Below are 15,720 nucleotides of genomic sequence, written 5' to 3'. Positions count from 1 at the left end.
AAGAAAGGACACATATCATGACAGGTGCTCTTTCTGGGGAAAATAACTTGGTTCAGCTTAATTATAAAATAGTGCAGGCCATTTTGGTTATTTAAAAAGTCGGCCCTGCAATTAGCAGTGTTGACAGTGTTTGGTCTATACTTCCATAAGTGCTCTTTGTTTGTCATGAACAGTTAGTAAATAAACAACTAAACAACTGTCAATTAGTGTTGTTTCAGGGACTCCAGATGATGTCTCTGTTTTAAGGATTCTGGGTTCCCCCGATCCACAAAGCATTCATAGTGCTACAACATTCGTAAGCCTATGATAGACTATAGAGTTACCACAAGTCGTATTGCTTTGAACACTTTGTGGACATTTTTTATTCCTGTGTAATAAAGTCAACAATGACATAGGTGTTGGCTTTTGGTATCCTTGTCATCAAGAAGAATGTTCCAATTTTCCAGGTTGATGTCAAAATATACACAGACATATATACTTATACATAAATTTGAACACAATTATTCCATCTCCAAATGTTCAGCCAAAATACATGGCATGTTAAACAATTCCATAAATGTTGGTCTGCGTGTCTACTGAAGATGACACTGAAAATATTTTGATAATACAAACAATGACTTCTATCCCATACTTACTAAACAGACAATGTATTCAACAGTGAACAGTGACAAATACCTAGATTACATCTTGGATTCTTTATTGAGGGTGTTATAGGTTAATCAATGTCACAGAATATAACCATACATAAAGTCCTACCTATAATTAAAAGTGCAATAACTTAACTGCCCACTGAATGATTGGCTTGTCTTCACCATAAGTCTCTATTTTCAAACATCTGACGAGGCGCAGATCATTTGTAAATCCATAAGATCTTTGTCCATCTCTCACCAATGCATTAACATTTAAGCACTTTATTGAATCTCAGCGTTTACGTTGAGTTTAAATGCCAAATAATGAAAACAAAAATACAAATCTAATCAATTTGATGCAATGGAATCTTTTTCGATGTCTTCCCTTCAATAACAATCTTTTTCCAAATGGTTGCCAATGACATCATTATGAGCAGATATGGGGAGACAAGCCAGTCTTCAAGGAAACCAAATGATTGTTAAAGTTAATAAAAAAACTCACTCCCTGTAGACATAAATGCCATGCTTCTTGGTCATCTCTGGAGGATTGAGGACATGAGTACGGTTGTTAGGTATGACGTGTTCACCGAGAACAAGCGGTTGGGGGGAGGTAGCAGAGGAGTGCGTAACAACGGTTTCCAGGTCGGAGTCTCCCCCCTGTCCCTCGTCTCCCTCCCCTTCGATTCCCTCCTCCCCTTCACTCTCCTCACCTTCAGAGGATATCTCGCTGTAACAGATTCCAACGCCCTGTTAAACCACTGCCACCAAACATCCACCATCCGAACTCATGTAACAGATTCCAACGCCCTGTTAAACCATTGCCACGAAACATCGATCATCCGAACTCACGTAACAGATTCCAATGCCCTGTTAAACCATTACCACTAAACATCGATCATCCGAACTCACGTAACAGATTCCAACGCTCTGTTAAACCATTAACACTAAACATAGATCATCCGAACTCATGTAACAGATTCCAACGCCGTTAAACCATTGCCACTAAACATCGATCATCCAACTCATGTAACAGATTCCAACGCCCTGTTAAAACATTGCCACTTAACATCGAACTCATGTAACAGATTCCAACGCCCTGTGAAACCATTGCCACTAAACATCGATCATGCAAACTTGCTGTAATAGATTCCATGGCCTGGTTTAACCATTGATACCTAGCCTTGATCATCTGAACTGATGTAACAGATTCCAACGCCCTGTGAAACCATTGCCACTAAACATCGATCATGTAAACTTGCTGTAATAGATTCCATGGCCTGGTTTAACCATTGATACTTAGCCTTGATCATCTGATTTAACTGTAACAGATTCCATGGCCTTGTTAAAGCATTGCCACTAAACATCGATCATGCAAACTTGCTGTAACAGATTCCATGGCCTTGTTAAACCATTGCCACTTAGCCTTGATCATCTGAACTCATGTAAAGGCTCAGTCACTAAACCTTACCTATCAGAAGTCCATGTACTCCCACTGCCTTGAAAAACCATTGTTAAACCATTGCAACCTTAAATATCAAAACTCATAGTATTACGTAACAGCCTTGCTAAACCATTGCCATTAAACCTTCATTATCAGATCTTACTTAAACAGATTCCACAGCTTTGTTTTACAATCAGATATATTCCCACATGGGTACCCAGTAATCTTTATGCAACCCCTTAAAGTTATTACAGAGGTTCCCACAATGTCAGCTGGTCTTGTGAGATGCCAACCATATCAGTGATGTCACCAAATGGGCAAGGAAAACTCAGGTTAAGTCAGGGGTCTCTCAACAGAACATGATGTGAAGAAAAATAACAGAGTAATCTGGATAAACAGTGTTAAGGTTAGAAAAACCAGAAAATAAACTCAATCATGGGGAGATAACTCCATCTCACCTGCTCTTCTCCGACTGTTCACTCACTGATTGTTCACTTGATTCACTGTTAATATTTTTAATTTGTTTTACATTTCATTGGAAATAGGATAAAAACTTAAACAATGTTTTCTCACAATTTGATCAGATTACTTCACCATAACGCATTCCCAGGGCTCCAGATAAGGGCCGTATTGGCGTATGTACAGCTATAAAATAAGCACGATACTGGAGGAAATAATTTAGAAAACGTAGCAGATATGCACCACAGCAATGGTGTACAGTCTTAGAATCATTTACAGACGTATTTATCTGAAAAAGTATTTTTGTTTATTGACCTGTTTACACAAGAGTAGCAATGTTGTTGTGCATATATGAAACGAAACACAAGATTACTGATCCACCATTAAATTCCATTCAGTACTCTAAATGTACTCTTATTGTATTCCAGTACTCCTATATTGAAAAAATAAGGAGTACGTACTGCTGATCATGAAAAATTATCTGGAGCCCTGCATTCCTACTTAACACAGTGAATCCTGGTCTGTCAGGACCCTGATACACAATTCAAGTCTACAATGATCGACATAAACATTGTAATTATTGTCTCGCATAAAATCGACCCATTTCACTTAAGGAAATTTTGTCCTTAAACCATGCATTTGTTTTCTATGAAAGAGAGCAGCTGGACAATTTCATGTGTTTCAGAAAAACCTGGACTTCCAGTAAACAATTAATTATTTGTAAATAGCAACATATCTGTATTAGTATCTGACAGATTGACATCCTTTCCTTGCAAGCATATACTACAGCAGAAAAGGCAAAGCAACTTATATAAGCAAGGGCGATAACTCTACCTTGACTTGCTGTCTCGTCTCTGGTCTTTAGGTGGCTCAGGTGGTATATTGAGCGATGGACGGGGTGACGGGGTGTGGTTCATCTGGTTCCGGCTCTCTAGGTTGAGGTGGTTACAAGACCCGGTGGCCAAGTTACCATTGATGTTCTCCTTAATTAACCAAGTGTTAACAGGAGAAACCTTGGGGTTCTCCTCAGCAGGTTTTCCTTTAAGTGATTGTGTGCGGTTTAAGAATGGAAGAATTGGTCGTGTGTATCCCGCTATGGCACTAACCACACTGCCGAACAGACCATGATTTCTCTGAAAAGAGCCACATCAACAAAACATTTTAACACAAACTTTTCAAAGATAATCACATTTGGCTTCCCCTTTGTTCTTCCATCATCCAAAAATAGTTTGGACACAGTTCTTACAGCTCAAACATCTATAATTAATCATTAAACACAGGAACTGTTTGTCCAGCTGATTGACGACTGTCCGAAGGGTATGACCAGGTTAAACAACAGATGCACTAAGTCTATATCACCATCATCAGCTGCTCGAACTGACATGAGCCAATAAAAGCACAAGACAGATGAACTGAACCGGGGAATGTTTCAACTTAGAAGGAAGATTGTAATACAATGGCATGGCCACAATATAGAAACAAAGATGAAAAAAAAAGATACTTGCTCAGCTTCATGCCAAAATAAAGTTTGCTATCTTACATATAAGGAAACAACATATATTCTATATGTATATTTCACAGTTATAGGATAACAACAGTTGTCATGTATACACTATGACTGTTATAGACAAGATAGAAGCCATATAGTAGAGTTGGTATTATGTACATGGTTATATAGAGTACAGGTGTATATTGAACTGAAACAAATTTCAAAGAGCTACTTTGAAGAAGTAACAGCTGCAGTTGCATCCATTGCCTGGTTAATATAATGGACTGTTTGTCAAACAATGTCTTATTAATCGTAGGGGTGTGCTGGATTTTGGATATGGACGAAAGGTGAAGATTATTTTCTGTTAACGGAGAATAGGAAGATCTTGACAGAGGGTGAAAAAGAATTCTGCAATTGTAGGTGAAAAAAATATAACTGTGCACAAACTGGAAGTATGCTCATATTCCATTTCAGATTTGTAAAAACAGTTTGATGAGATTGTAAACTGTACCATCTTTGAAATAATTTTTGAGAAAGGTTTTCAAATTTAGTTTCAGAAAACTGTGCACCTGTGAAATTGAATATTAAGCTTTACCAACCCTATGCATAGGTTCTTCTATATCTTTATCTAAGAATTCCTCGTCATCCAAATTTCCTGATATGGCGCGTCGTATTTCCGGCCCAAGGTCGTGAACTGCTCGCAGACCCGCCTAAAAGACAAACACATCAGGTCTCTAATGCTACACAGAGTATCAAGGGAGATAATCTGCATTACCTATCTGTTAGTAAAGAAGGCTTAGTTTTTTGGCAAAGTGGGGGGCCATTTTTCAAGAGTCTTAAAGATATTTGTTTTGTTTTCTCAAAACATTGAAAAGCAGTTTTTTTAATAAAACCTTTTATAAAAAAAAGAAGTTAAGTGCTCATGTCACTGAGAGATCCCACAGAACCCATGGTAACAATTTTAGTCAAAAAAATTACCCATCTTAAATAAATGGATATAAAGATCTAGTTGAATATATTTGACTGGAATGTAATAATACTGGTTGGTATGAAGCATAATTGTTTCACACAATCCCTAGAAAACCCCCCATTCCTTTAAGTCCTAAATGTGAACATGAGCTAAAACTGAACATTTAGTTTTCAAACATCTTGCTGGTAGTCCTTATATTTTAACCGTGACTGGCATATATGCTGAAAATGGCCCAACACTAATCAGACAGTAAAACTGAAAGCCATAAAAGAAGGGAGCCAAAAGATGGGATAAGAAAGGACACCAATTCCGGGATGAAGCAGTGTTGAAGGTTAGAATGTCAAGCAATTAAATGTTTCCATGTCAACATTGGCCAAGGTCGAAGTGCTGTAGAGACCATTTCTGTGCAGAATCTAGCTCTATATCAGGACTATCCTAACTATTATCTACTACCTGTTCAAAAGTGCAAAATTTCTCATCCAAAATGCTGAAAGCAATACAGGTTATTCAGATGCAGAAAAATATTTTGTTTAAAAAAAATATTCTAAACTATATATTATCTTAAATAAAAAGTGCTCTATCCTAACTTCTATAGAGGAAGGTAAGCTACAGCCCCTATACTCTTGTAACAAGATGTTTTCCTGGCAAGCAACATTCTTGTGGGATGGCAAAGCTCAACAAGCAAAGTGAAGTCCTTGGAAAGCATTCACATGCATGGTTATTCACAGAAAAAACTTTAGCATGTTATCTTTCATTAGCTATCACCAAGCCATACATTCAAGCATGGACAGAACAAGGAGAGTCTGAAGTTCATCACTGTCTAATGGGTGCCTGTGTTTCACATTACAAGTAACTGTTTATTCAGGGAGGGTCAGCAAGTTCTTTCTTTTACATGCTGACTACCTTTGGCTCTTGACCAATAAAGGGCTACAAAAGAAATGGGTATTATTTAACAAATGCTGGAGTGAATGAAATGATTTTACGTAATTTTCAGATAAGTATCTTCCTTCCATGTGGATCTATATCTTTTCACATTTATCAAAGTTGTGTTCTTGTTTTTCAGATGGCGGACAATCTGAAGAAACTGTATCCTGTTGCATGATGGTAGGTGTGATCTCTAGTACTGGTATATTTGTATGCATGGCAAAAGCCTTCCATAAGTAGTGTAATTCAGATACTTTCTTAAAGATATTCTTCTCACAAAAATCTTTATTATAGGTATAAGAAGATTCAGTGTATGATGCAAAACAAATTTCCCTTGGGATAATAAAGAAATTATCTTATCTTTTCTTTAGCTTCTGTCCGTAAAAGTGACAAATCCCTATCCAGTACCACAAGAAATCTGAGCTAAAAGCAGTACAGTGTATGATTCCGACGTTTTGCATGTGTGACGACATCAGGTGTTCGCGAGAAGGTGAGCATGTCCTGCACCAACTGACAACAAAGCCTATCTGCTACAACGATGGATGACTTAGCTCCTAGTCACTGATACAAGATAGGCTGACAGATACAGGATGTCGAAGCTGAACAACATGCAAATCTCATTAGTATTTCAACTGAACCGTGACACATAGACAGTCTTCTTATGCACCTTTCCAAATTATTGAAAGAAATACCAGGGAATTACTACAACCTATTTGCTCAATTTCTAAATGTGTGTGCAGTGATTTTGTACTAAATTTCTATGTAAAATTGAACAAAACTTTTCTATGTAAAATCATAACCAAATTATAAAAGTTCATGCTCAATGTTCGATTGACATAAATTAACATAGACATATATATCTAGCATCTTCCTGGCATATACTTGGTTAATTCAGGCTCTGTATGCTGAGGCTAGGTAGTATATGTCTATGAGATCAGCAAGCAGCGATGCACTATCTAACAGCATAGCTACATGTATAGGAACAAATCTGGTAAATAAATACATCTGTGCTATATATACAATACAAACATTCTGTAGTACTACATAACAAACAGTATGGTTACATGATGGCAATGAGATGAGTAGATGATGAAACAACACTTGTAAATAAACAGTATCAGAAAGGCTCTTAGTGTTGACTGCTAAATATTATCATGCATTGATCAATGTATACAAGGATAAAGATGGATAAATAATGATGTAAGGCAAAACTTACATCATGAATGTTAACATGAAGATGTAAGACTTGGATCCGTGGCAGGAAAGTGGCAGATTGGCATATTTGGTTCTAAGGTTGGAATTTTCATGTGGCCTGTTTTAAACTTGGGAGATGAAATTTTGTTTGTTCACTTTATACATACTTAAGTCTGCATATACACACTACAAAAATTATGCTGAGGTTGTTGTGGAAGTTACTGTTGGTTTATTTCTAGTGATAATTACTGGCAGCAAATGTTGATGACTATGTCAAATCCTGTAATCTGCACAGGATGTGTGATTCAGAGTTAACTCCCTTGTCTGTTGATGACAAACTTTATCGTTTGAGAAGTTTCAGGATTGAACAGCTAAAATCAGCAACATGAGAGCAATTTGGGGACCTAAAACAACATACGCTTTATCTACTTCCCAAGGGGTGGCCATTGGGGTAGCCACGTGGTTAAAGTGTTTGTTTGTCATGACAAAGACCCAGGTTTGATTCCCCACATAGGTACAACATTTGAAGTCCATTTCTGGTGTTGCCTGCAGCGATATTGCTGGAATATTGCAAACCAGTGCAAAAAGCTTACTCACTCACTTCCCAAATGCAGACGGAATTCCTATATGAACACACGACTCCATCCAGCTCCCAACACTATTCCAGAGCATAGAGTTCGCGTGCGTTTCTTTCAAGACATTTGACAGTGACAAATTTTGTCAGGGTCTGTTACTCATTGCTGCTGCCACATATTTGACTCATTGAATTGCCTATTGTGTTTGTAAACCTAAAACTGTGTTTATCAATGCAATTTCTGAATTATTCATTGATTTTGTGTCAGCAATTTGTATTCTGTAGGAACTCATTTCTGGGTTGTCTTTCTGCTTCCATTGGAAAATCACCTTACAATAAGATGATGAAATTAATGATATAAAGGTACATTTGTTTTGGAATGAATTTCACCATTCAACACCAAAATATGTAACTGATTCTCAGCATATTAAAGGAATGGTATATACCAGGTGATGTCAATGCCAATTTGGGCATATTACTTTTTAAAGCCTGAAGGTATTTTAACAATCTGCCATAGACAACTCCCTGCCATGGCTCTCAGTCTTATAAATATGTTTGGATATAATTTCATGCTAAAATTTAAAAGATTGAAGATATTGCAAGTCATACTTCATAATTATACACCACTGTTTGAGAAAATGAATAATAATTATGCATTTAAAATTATATCTATAACTTTTAACACATTCATAGAGTTTTGAAAATTATAAAGACTTCTTACATTTATGTTTGATGTATTTGGGCAGACAACAGGATAGTACTTTTATAGCATAAAATATCTATAGTCTACATCAACAAATCTCAATCATTCTTTTAGCTCACCAACACAATGTGGCGAATTACAGTTGAAATCAATAAAATCAAGCAAAATATTTTGCAAAATTCTGGTACACATTCTTGGGAGAATCACTTTTGAGTGCAGTCCAACATTCATGAGGTGAGCTAAAATGATCTGTTTCAAAATCCATTTTCACTATCTCTCAGACATAGAACCATGTAATAAGTTTCAAGAAATAGAACCTTGAAATAGGTTTCAAGACATAGCACAGAGCTACTGGATTCACAATTTGAACTTGTCGAGGCAGGACAGATATAGGCAGATAGGCATTGTTGGGTCCAAGTCCCCTCTGCTTGTCATGCCTCAAGTCCTGATGAGGACAAGAGTTGCTATGTTTGATGAAGCTTCAGGTGTACCATTGTTTCTTAATGTTGTTGACTGGTACAGCAGGTGCCCCTGGTGGATTCTGGGTACGACTAAGTTCCCAGCAAACCAGTCTGGACACGTCAAGCAGCCATACACTCACATTGCTTCATATGTGAAACAAGCTTACAACGCTGCACCCCATCTCACCCTATCTCACTGCACAGTGGTAGCCATGTGGGTTGGTGGTTGCCTGTCCTGCATGAGATCCAGGTTCTACTCCCACAGACAAACCCATTCTCAGTACCACCACCCTCCATTACAATGCTGCAACATCTGACTCTCACACATATATGCAATGAATAACTGAACATATTCCATCCCCAACCAATAGACTCCGCTATTCTGAAACAGAACATATCTCCCCATCATCAAGACATGGATTTTGAAACAGAATACACTATTCTAGAAAAGGAGACATGAAAGGTACTTACATGCAAAGCGTTGGTATGTTCCTGGCCTTTCTGAATCTTTTGCATTTGTTCTTTGCGTTTCTTAAAGCGCCGGAAATAGTCTTGGATAAGAAATGTTGCATAGAATTTCCCCACTGTGACATCGTCATCCCCTGAAATCCAATGCAGTCTTCCCAATTAGTATGCGTCATGTAACAGTTGGTGAGAGAATGCAGAACGATGCCTGGTATATATATACGATATCATTCCATGGAGACAATGCTACACAGGACATGGTACATACAGAATATGCCATATTCAGCCACAGGAATGTAGTTGCAATGGTTATGTTGCTATGGATACAGAATGCACATGAACTACGTTAGCATTGCCCTGGATCAGGATGTAACATGGCAGTTAAGATAAGGGATGCTTCCAACGATATTAGCTTGTACATTTACACGAGATTCGGCACCATTTGGAGAAAATGTTCACATTTCTACATTACAATTTACACATTTATACATGGTTCTTTGTATTCTTCACCAGTGTGTACTGTTACCGGGGTATATGATTCAATTGTTAAAATATCAGTTGTAAGAACATAGGATTATGCACAAAATATTTCATTTGGAAGCAGAATACGTCCAAATAAATTATGTTACAAAAATCTGTCACCCAAAAATATTTAATTAATAATTTTACAATTTTAATATAAAGTGTTCAATCACAACCATATGATACTAATATGAAATTTGTGAGAGGATTCTAAATTGACAAATTTATATTGTTAAGGACAAGGATATTCGCGCATGAATTTGACACAGTGTTGCATGGTGGGTAATCCTACAAAACATGAACATTTCTCTAATGCCATCCTCTAAAGCTCTAAATGATATACTGAGCTTGCTGAATATACACATACAGTAATACATAAATTAATTGTAGCTCCATAGATCACGTTAGCTTGGCATATGCTTCAGGCATAGACAAATGACATACAATTACATCAATATATAAGAGACAACAGTACCAGGTACTGTACGTTATTGAAAAGATTATAACACTGCAAGCAAAAGGGTGCTAAATATCATCAGCTTCGCAAACAAAACATGCCCTTTTTGTTTTAACAAAATACTGCACTTATGAAATCATAATAGTAATATTTTGAACATTTTCACCTGCAGCAATGTAATATGAAAAATGTGTGGACAACGATCAATCTTGTGACTATTGTCAACTTTACAATCACAATTACAGAAGAACTGAAACTCAACAGATTCTTTCAATTTCTGCCATATTTAAATAACATTTTCTATTTTAACAAAACATTAATCAATATGATCTCTACACCACACTCAGCAATATTGAAACATAAGCCATATTATTGCACTTGAGATTAGACTAGACAATCCAGTGATTCATATTGTGTACAGCTATCAAGTCACCTAGCTGACCAATCAAATTGTTCAGTTGTCAAGCTGCTTGGGATCTATTCTATCCCAGAATTCCACAGTGGTGAAGCTGATGCTGCTTAGCTCCAACATTAACATGCTACTAACTACATACATGGTGAGTACTACATCTAGAGACTGTGCTTCATCAACATCATATTCCAGGTGTCAACATTAGACAAATAACATTGGGAAATATCCGCCAAAATTCCAATGTCGAAATAACCTGTAAACTGTGAGTCACACAAATACAAAAAAATGTTCTTAAATTAGATTAAGGAAGTGTGAAACTGAAAAAAATTTTTTTATAAATTTTAAAAATCTCAAATTTTGTTGAGATATATTACAATTAGCATTTGAAATTTAAGTAAGCTAGGAGTTTCATTTTAGTTTTTCTGCACCTGAAATACGGGTGATCTTCCACACAGTCTATGTATGATTCACCTGAGTGAATACATGTACCTGAACATCACCACACGTCAGCGTGTATCTCTAACTCCGCCAGCAGAGGGCGCTAGAACACGGTGCCACCGCACTCAAAATGTGGCTTGTCAAAACTTACACTTATCCAAAATTGTCAAGTTCAGCATTAACAATTTTCACTTTAACATCAAACATTGGAACAATATATTTTATCTCATAAAAATCTCACCACAACTAATTTGAGAACTTGACAGATTTCATACAAATCTTACAATGTGTAAGTTGTGACAAGCCTCCTGACCAGATGAAAATCTCTGAATGCACTGATCGAATGATGACACAATAAATGCATCAGCTACACGTCATCGTAATTTCCATGTTTTCCAAATAATTTGGTTTGCTGTCCAGCCATTCTTCAGTTGTGCACAGAGGGATCCCCATCGATCAAGCTTCTCTCAGGCAGACGGGCAGAAAGGCCATGGGGAGATAACTCATACCATACTTGCCTGGACCTAGCATTATTGTACAGGGATTCCTAAGTTTGGTCAGTGAAAGACCAAGTTCTCATATCAGATGTGACCACTGAGTTCATGAACTAAAATCTCTCTTCTCTTAAATGGGCAAATAATTGCACAAGTTTTAATATAGAAAGGTGACCTGAGGCTGCAATAGTCTCATTGAAGATAATCAGGGAAAGATTAAGCATAAGACATGGTAGCCATGGTTTCCATAGAAACATAAATGTATATTACTATTATTGAAAATCTGATTTTTGCAATGTTATGACAGCCAAAATACTGGACTTTTGGCAATGATGTAATAGAGGTTGTGTATTCACAGAAATCATATCTGCTTGAAACCACTGATAGTTGTGTTACTTCAAAATGATCAGGTATTTTTGCAAATATCTTGATCACGCTGTCATAAAAATATGGATTTATTGTTACTATGGTATCTACACATTTCCAATCCTCGTCTTTGGCTAGATGAAGTATGACCTATATGTTACCCCACCACCCATGATGCATCTTTGTATTATAGTAAATATCACCACCTTCATGAATTTTGTGGATAGGGATCTGCTTTCAATACTCAAACCATATGGTAAGCCATCAGTTACCACATGGGGGGCGGTGGGGTAGCCTAGTGGTTAAAGCGTTGGCTCATCACGCCGAAGACCCGGGTTCGAATCCCCACATGGGTACAACGTGTGAAGCCCATTTCTGGTGTTCCCCCGTCGTGATGTAGCTGGAATATTGCTAAAAGCCGCGTAAAACCAAACTCAGACAGTCAGTTACCACATGACCTACAAACTAACAAATTAAAACAAAGATCACCACTGTTGCCAACTTCATGGTATCCAAGTATTCACTGATACCATTTTGAGTGGTTGCTTAGCATCTTGTAATTCTGAATATGGTAAGGCTTTCATTTACCACATTTAGTTAACACTAGACTTGAAAACCTGTCAGTCATCTGTCTCACCAAAACTCACCAGGTTCCATTTTCACTTTACTCATAAAAGTCATTGCCTGCTACGAAGGTATACCGTAAAGCAGAAGATTTATTCAAGGCCACTTGACCAAAATTCACGGCTAAGAATGCCAGAGCATTTGATAAATGATATATTTTTGCAAGAGCAATAGTATGTATATGGCAATAGAAGCCAACATAGGTATAACTGTATATCCTATCTGGTCTTATGTCCTCTTATCTCCAATAAGGAATTTCATCTCCAGTCTAACCTACCGCCTCGACAAATGAGTTACCTCCCCTTGTCTTGACTGAGATGAGAGAAGGAAGGAAGAAGTTTCGACGATAAAACCAGAAAAAACCTACTGCCAGCTGGTGGGACGACTTGATCAAGAAGTTTAGGACTTGTCCTCTTCCATATTTTTTTTGATAACAGCTCTGAGCTCTTCATTTGCTGTGTCGATGTTGCCCTCCACCTTGATCTTCAGCGACGTCCGCACCAGTGCAAACAGCGTTGCGTTGAACATCACCGTACCATCACTGTTTAGTGGCATGTTCATGCTGACTAGTCTCTGCAAGGACAGCATCAAAATATTTAAATTTCATTATTTATGGATAGGTTTATGGATTGTTTCCTTTAAAAAACAAACAAACTGAAACGCAAAAAAAAATACACATATGCAAAACACATTTAATTCCTAGTAAAAAACATAATATCATTTGTTGTAGCATACTAAATATATAGTCAAAAATGCAAATTCAAATTGGTAAGTGATCTGGCTAAACAACAATAGCATGACATCATCACAATGGTTTAAATAATGACAACAGGTGTGCATACCAAAGAAGCAGTAACAAACTGATTTTGTGTACGTTGTAGCTCTGGTTAGCATGAGTGAGTGAGTGAATTAGGTTTTACATCGCACTCAGCAATATTCCAGCTATATGGTGGCGGTCTGTAAATAATCTAGTCTGAACCAGACATTCACATGATCAACAGCATGGACATCGCTCTACGCAATTGGGAACCGATGACATGTGTCAACCAAGTCAGCGAGCCTGACCACCCGATCCCGTTAGTCGCCTCTTACAACAAGCATGGGTTACTGAAGATCAATAATCTAACCTGGATCTTCACGGGTCAGCTCTGGTTGGCACACACTAATATATTACTGACCTTGCAGGCTACCCTGTGTGGACATAGTTTGCCAAAGCCAAGTGGTGGTGAGATCTTCCTCAGCAAGGTTACAACATCTAAATGTTTGATACGACCTCTGAAACAACAATTTACAACAGTCACAGTCGGCCTTTAAAAGATGTTCCCCTGAGCTATGTAACAAAATGTATGCAGATATTAACGTAAATCAAATAATTAAGGTTTGGTAAACATTATTATATTGATTGCGATTTGAACCTTTTTATCAAAAGGTAAAAATCCAAATACGCGGCGTAGTGCATCACAGCAAACATCGTAAGTACCGGGTGGATGGCATGTCTTTATGATAAAGACATTATGATGCCATGTCCCATGACGTGATGATGTGTGATCGCTGGGCAACTTTCTTTATATGGGAGCCTCAAATTAACCTGCGGTATCGCGAAGAGCGGTATAGTATACAGTTTTGTGCTAAGTAAAAGAATCAAATGGAGGGACTCTGGTAGCATTATATAGTGTTTTTAAATAAGGTTTCATAGAGCATTGTTATATAATTGTCTCTAAAAAGTATCTTTCCCTGTAATTTTGATTTTCTTTAGTTTCAATTATTCAACTCACTTAACTTCAAATTTGGTTATTCAGATGTATTACATAATTAATATTTCATTATGTTGCAATTCAATTTTTGTACTTGATGGATGGATGAAACAACTGCAAATATGAGAAAACAATCAAAGTAAAAAAATTAAATCTAACTGAAACCAAAACTAAATCAGATACATGATTTATTTTTATTTAAAATGGATTTTCCAAAATAAACTTGTAACTACACAAACATATCTAAATACTTGTCAAAATTTAAAAAACATACATTAACAAAATAAATAATGAGAACGGGTGACATTATGCCAACATAACTGAATTTAGGAAAATATTTGAAATTACATGAAAAGACTTGAAATGTCAAATGATAAATTAATAAAAACAAGACAATACTCAATGATGCTACTAAACTTACACCATTAAGCTTTAAACGAAACCATGAACTCTACTTACTTTGCTTCTGGGTCATATTCTGACCAAAGTCGAACAAACTCGTCAAGATGATGCGGACCAAGGATTGACCAATCACGAGTCAGATAGTCAAAGTTGTCCATAATAACAGCCACAAACAGGTTAATAATCTGTAATAATATACAACACATGAACTCCAAAACTGATGAGTAGACCAGATAATTAGAGAATGTTGTTTTCTGGCACAGTCAGCAATATTTCAAGTGTATCATGGCAACTATGACAAAATCAAGTCTTGGCTAATCATTGTTTAATCCTCTAAATGTTGGTGTCAAACTGTTTGAACTTCATGTATTTCCATGATGACTGTGTCAGGCATTATTTTCATATATTTAAAGTAATTTATTTTTAACGTCATATCTGAAAAAGTTTGTAAAAATATAAATACAACATGAAACATAATTTTTGAGCCTGGAGGTAAAAATGAATTAAGTTACGCAAACACTAACCAGAAATGAACAAAGAATGTAAAATGAGATGAAGTAGATAAAAGCGAAGTTGTTTCCACAAATGCTTTCTTCATGATTCGTGTTGTTGCTGGCGCCCAGGTTGGGGTCAGCCATTCTGTCACACCGTACACCAGGTCTGTTCACACAGTCCAGCATTATGTTCTGCCATGCCTCTCCTGTAGCAGATCTGTAACAACACCAGTCGGTTAGCATCTTGCTATCTTCCTCTACCATTAGCAAATACGATCTACGGAAGAACTGACTTTAAAATACCCCCATCCTTCACTGACTTTAAAATACCCCCATCCTTCACTGACTTTAAAATATCCCCATCCTTCACTGACTTTAAAATACCCCATCCTTCACTGACTTTAAAATACCCCCATCCTTCACTGACTTTAAAATACCCCCATCCTTC

The 15,720-nt window shown here is 36.9% G+C and overlaps 1 protein-coding gene across 1 annotated transcript in view; it reads right to left on the bottom strand.

The window, feature by feature from the left end:
- Nucleotides 1-15,720, bottom strand: part of LOC124289033 (muscle calcium channel subunit alpha-1-like) — a 126,285-nt gene that overhangs the window by 4,608 nt on the left and 105,957 nt on the right. The window contains 9 exon segments of the mRNA XM_046725629.1: nt 1,132-1,356; nt 3,364-3,662; nt 4,618-4,728; nt 9,316-9,446; nt 12,990-13,050; nt 13,052-13,195; nt 13,801-13,897; nt 14,836-14,963; nt 15,303-15,489. Of these exon segments, the coding sequence (XP_046581585.1) occupies nt 1,132-1,356; nt 3,364-3,662; nt 4,618-4,728; nt 9,316-9,446; nt 12,990-13,050; nt 13,052-13,195; nt 13,801-13,897; nt 14,836-14,963; nt 15,303-15,489 (1,383 nt within the window).

The sequence above is a fragment of the Haliotis rubra genome, unplaced genomic scaffold (genome assembly GCF_003918875.1).
Source record: "Haliotis rubra isolate DU_JTF1 unplaced genomic scaffold, ASM391887v1 Scf430, whole genome shotgun sequence".
Taxonomy (NCBI): Eukaryota; Metazoa; Mollusca; class Gastropoda; order Lepetellida; family Haliotidae; genus Haliotis; species Haliotis rubra.
This window is presented reverse-complemented; position numbering and strand designations above follow the sequence as displayed.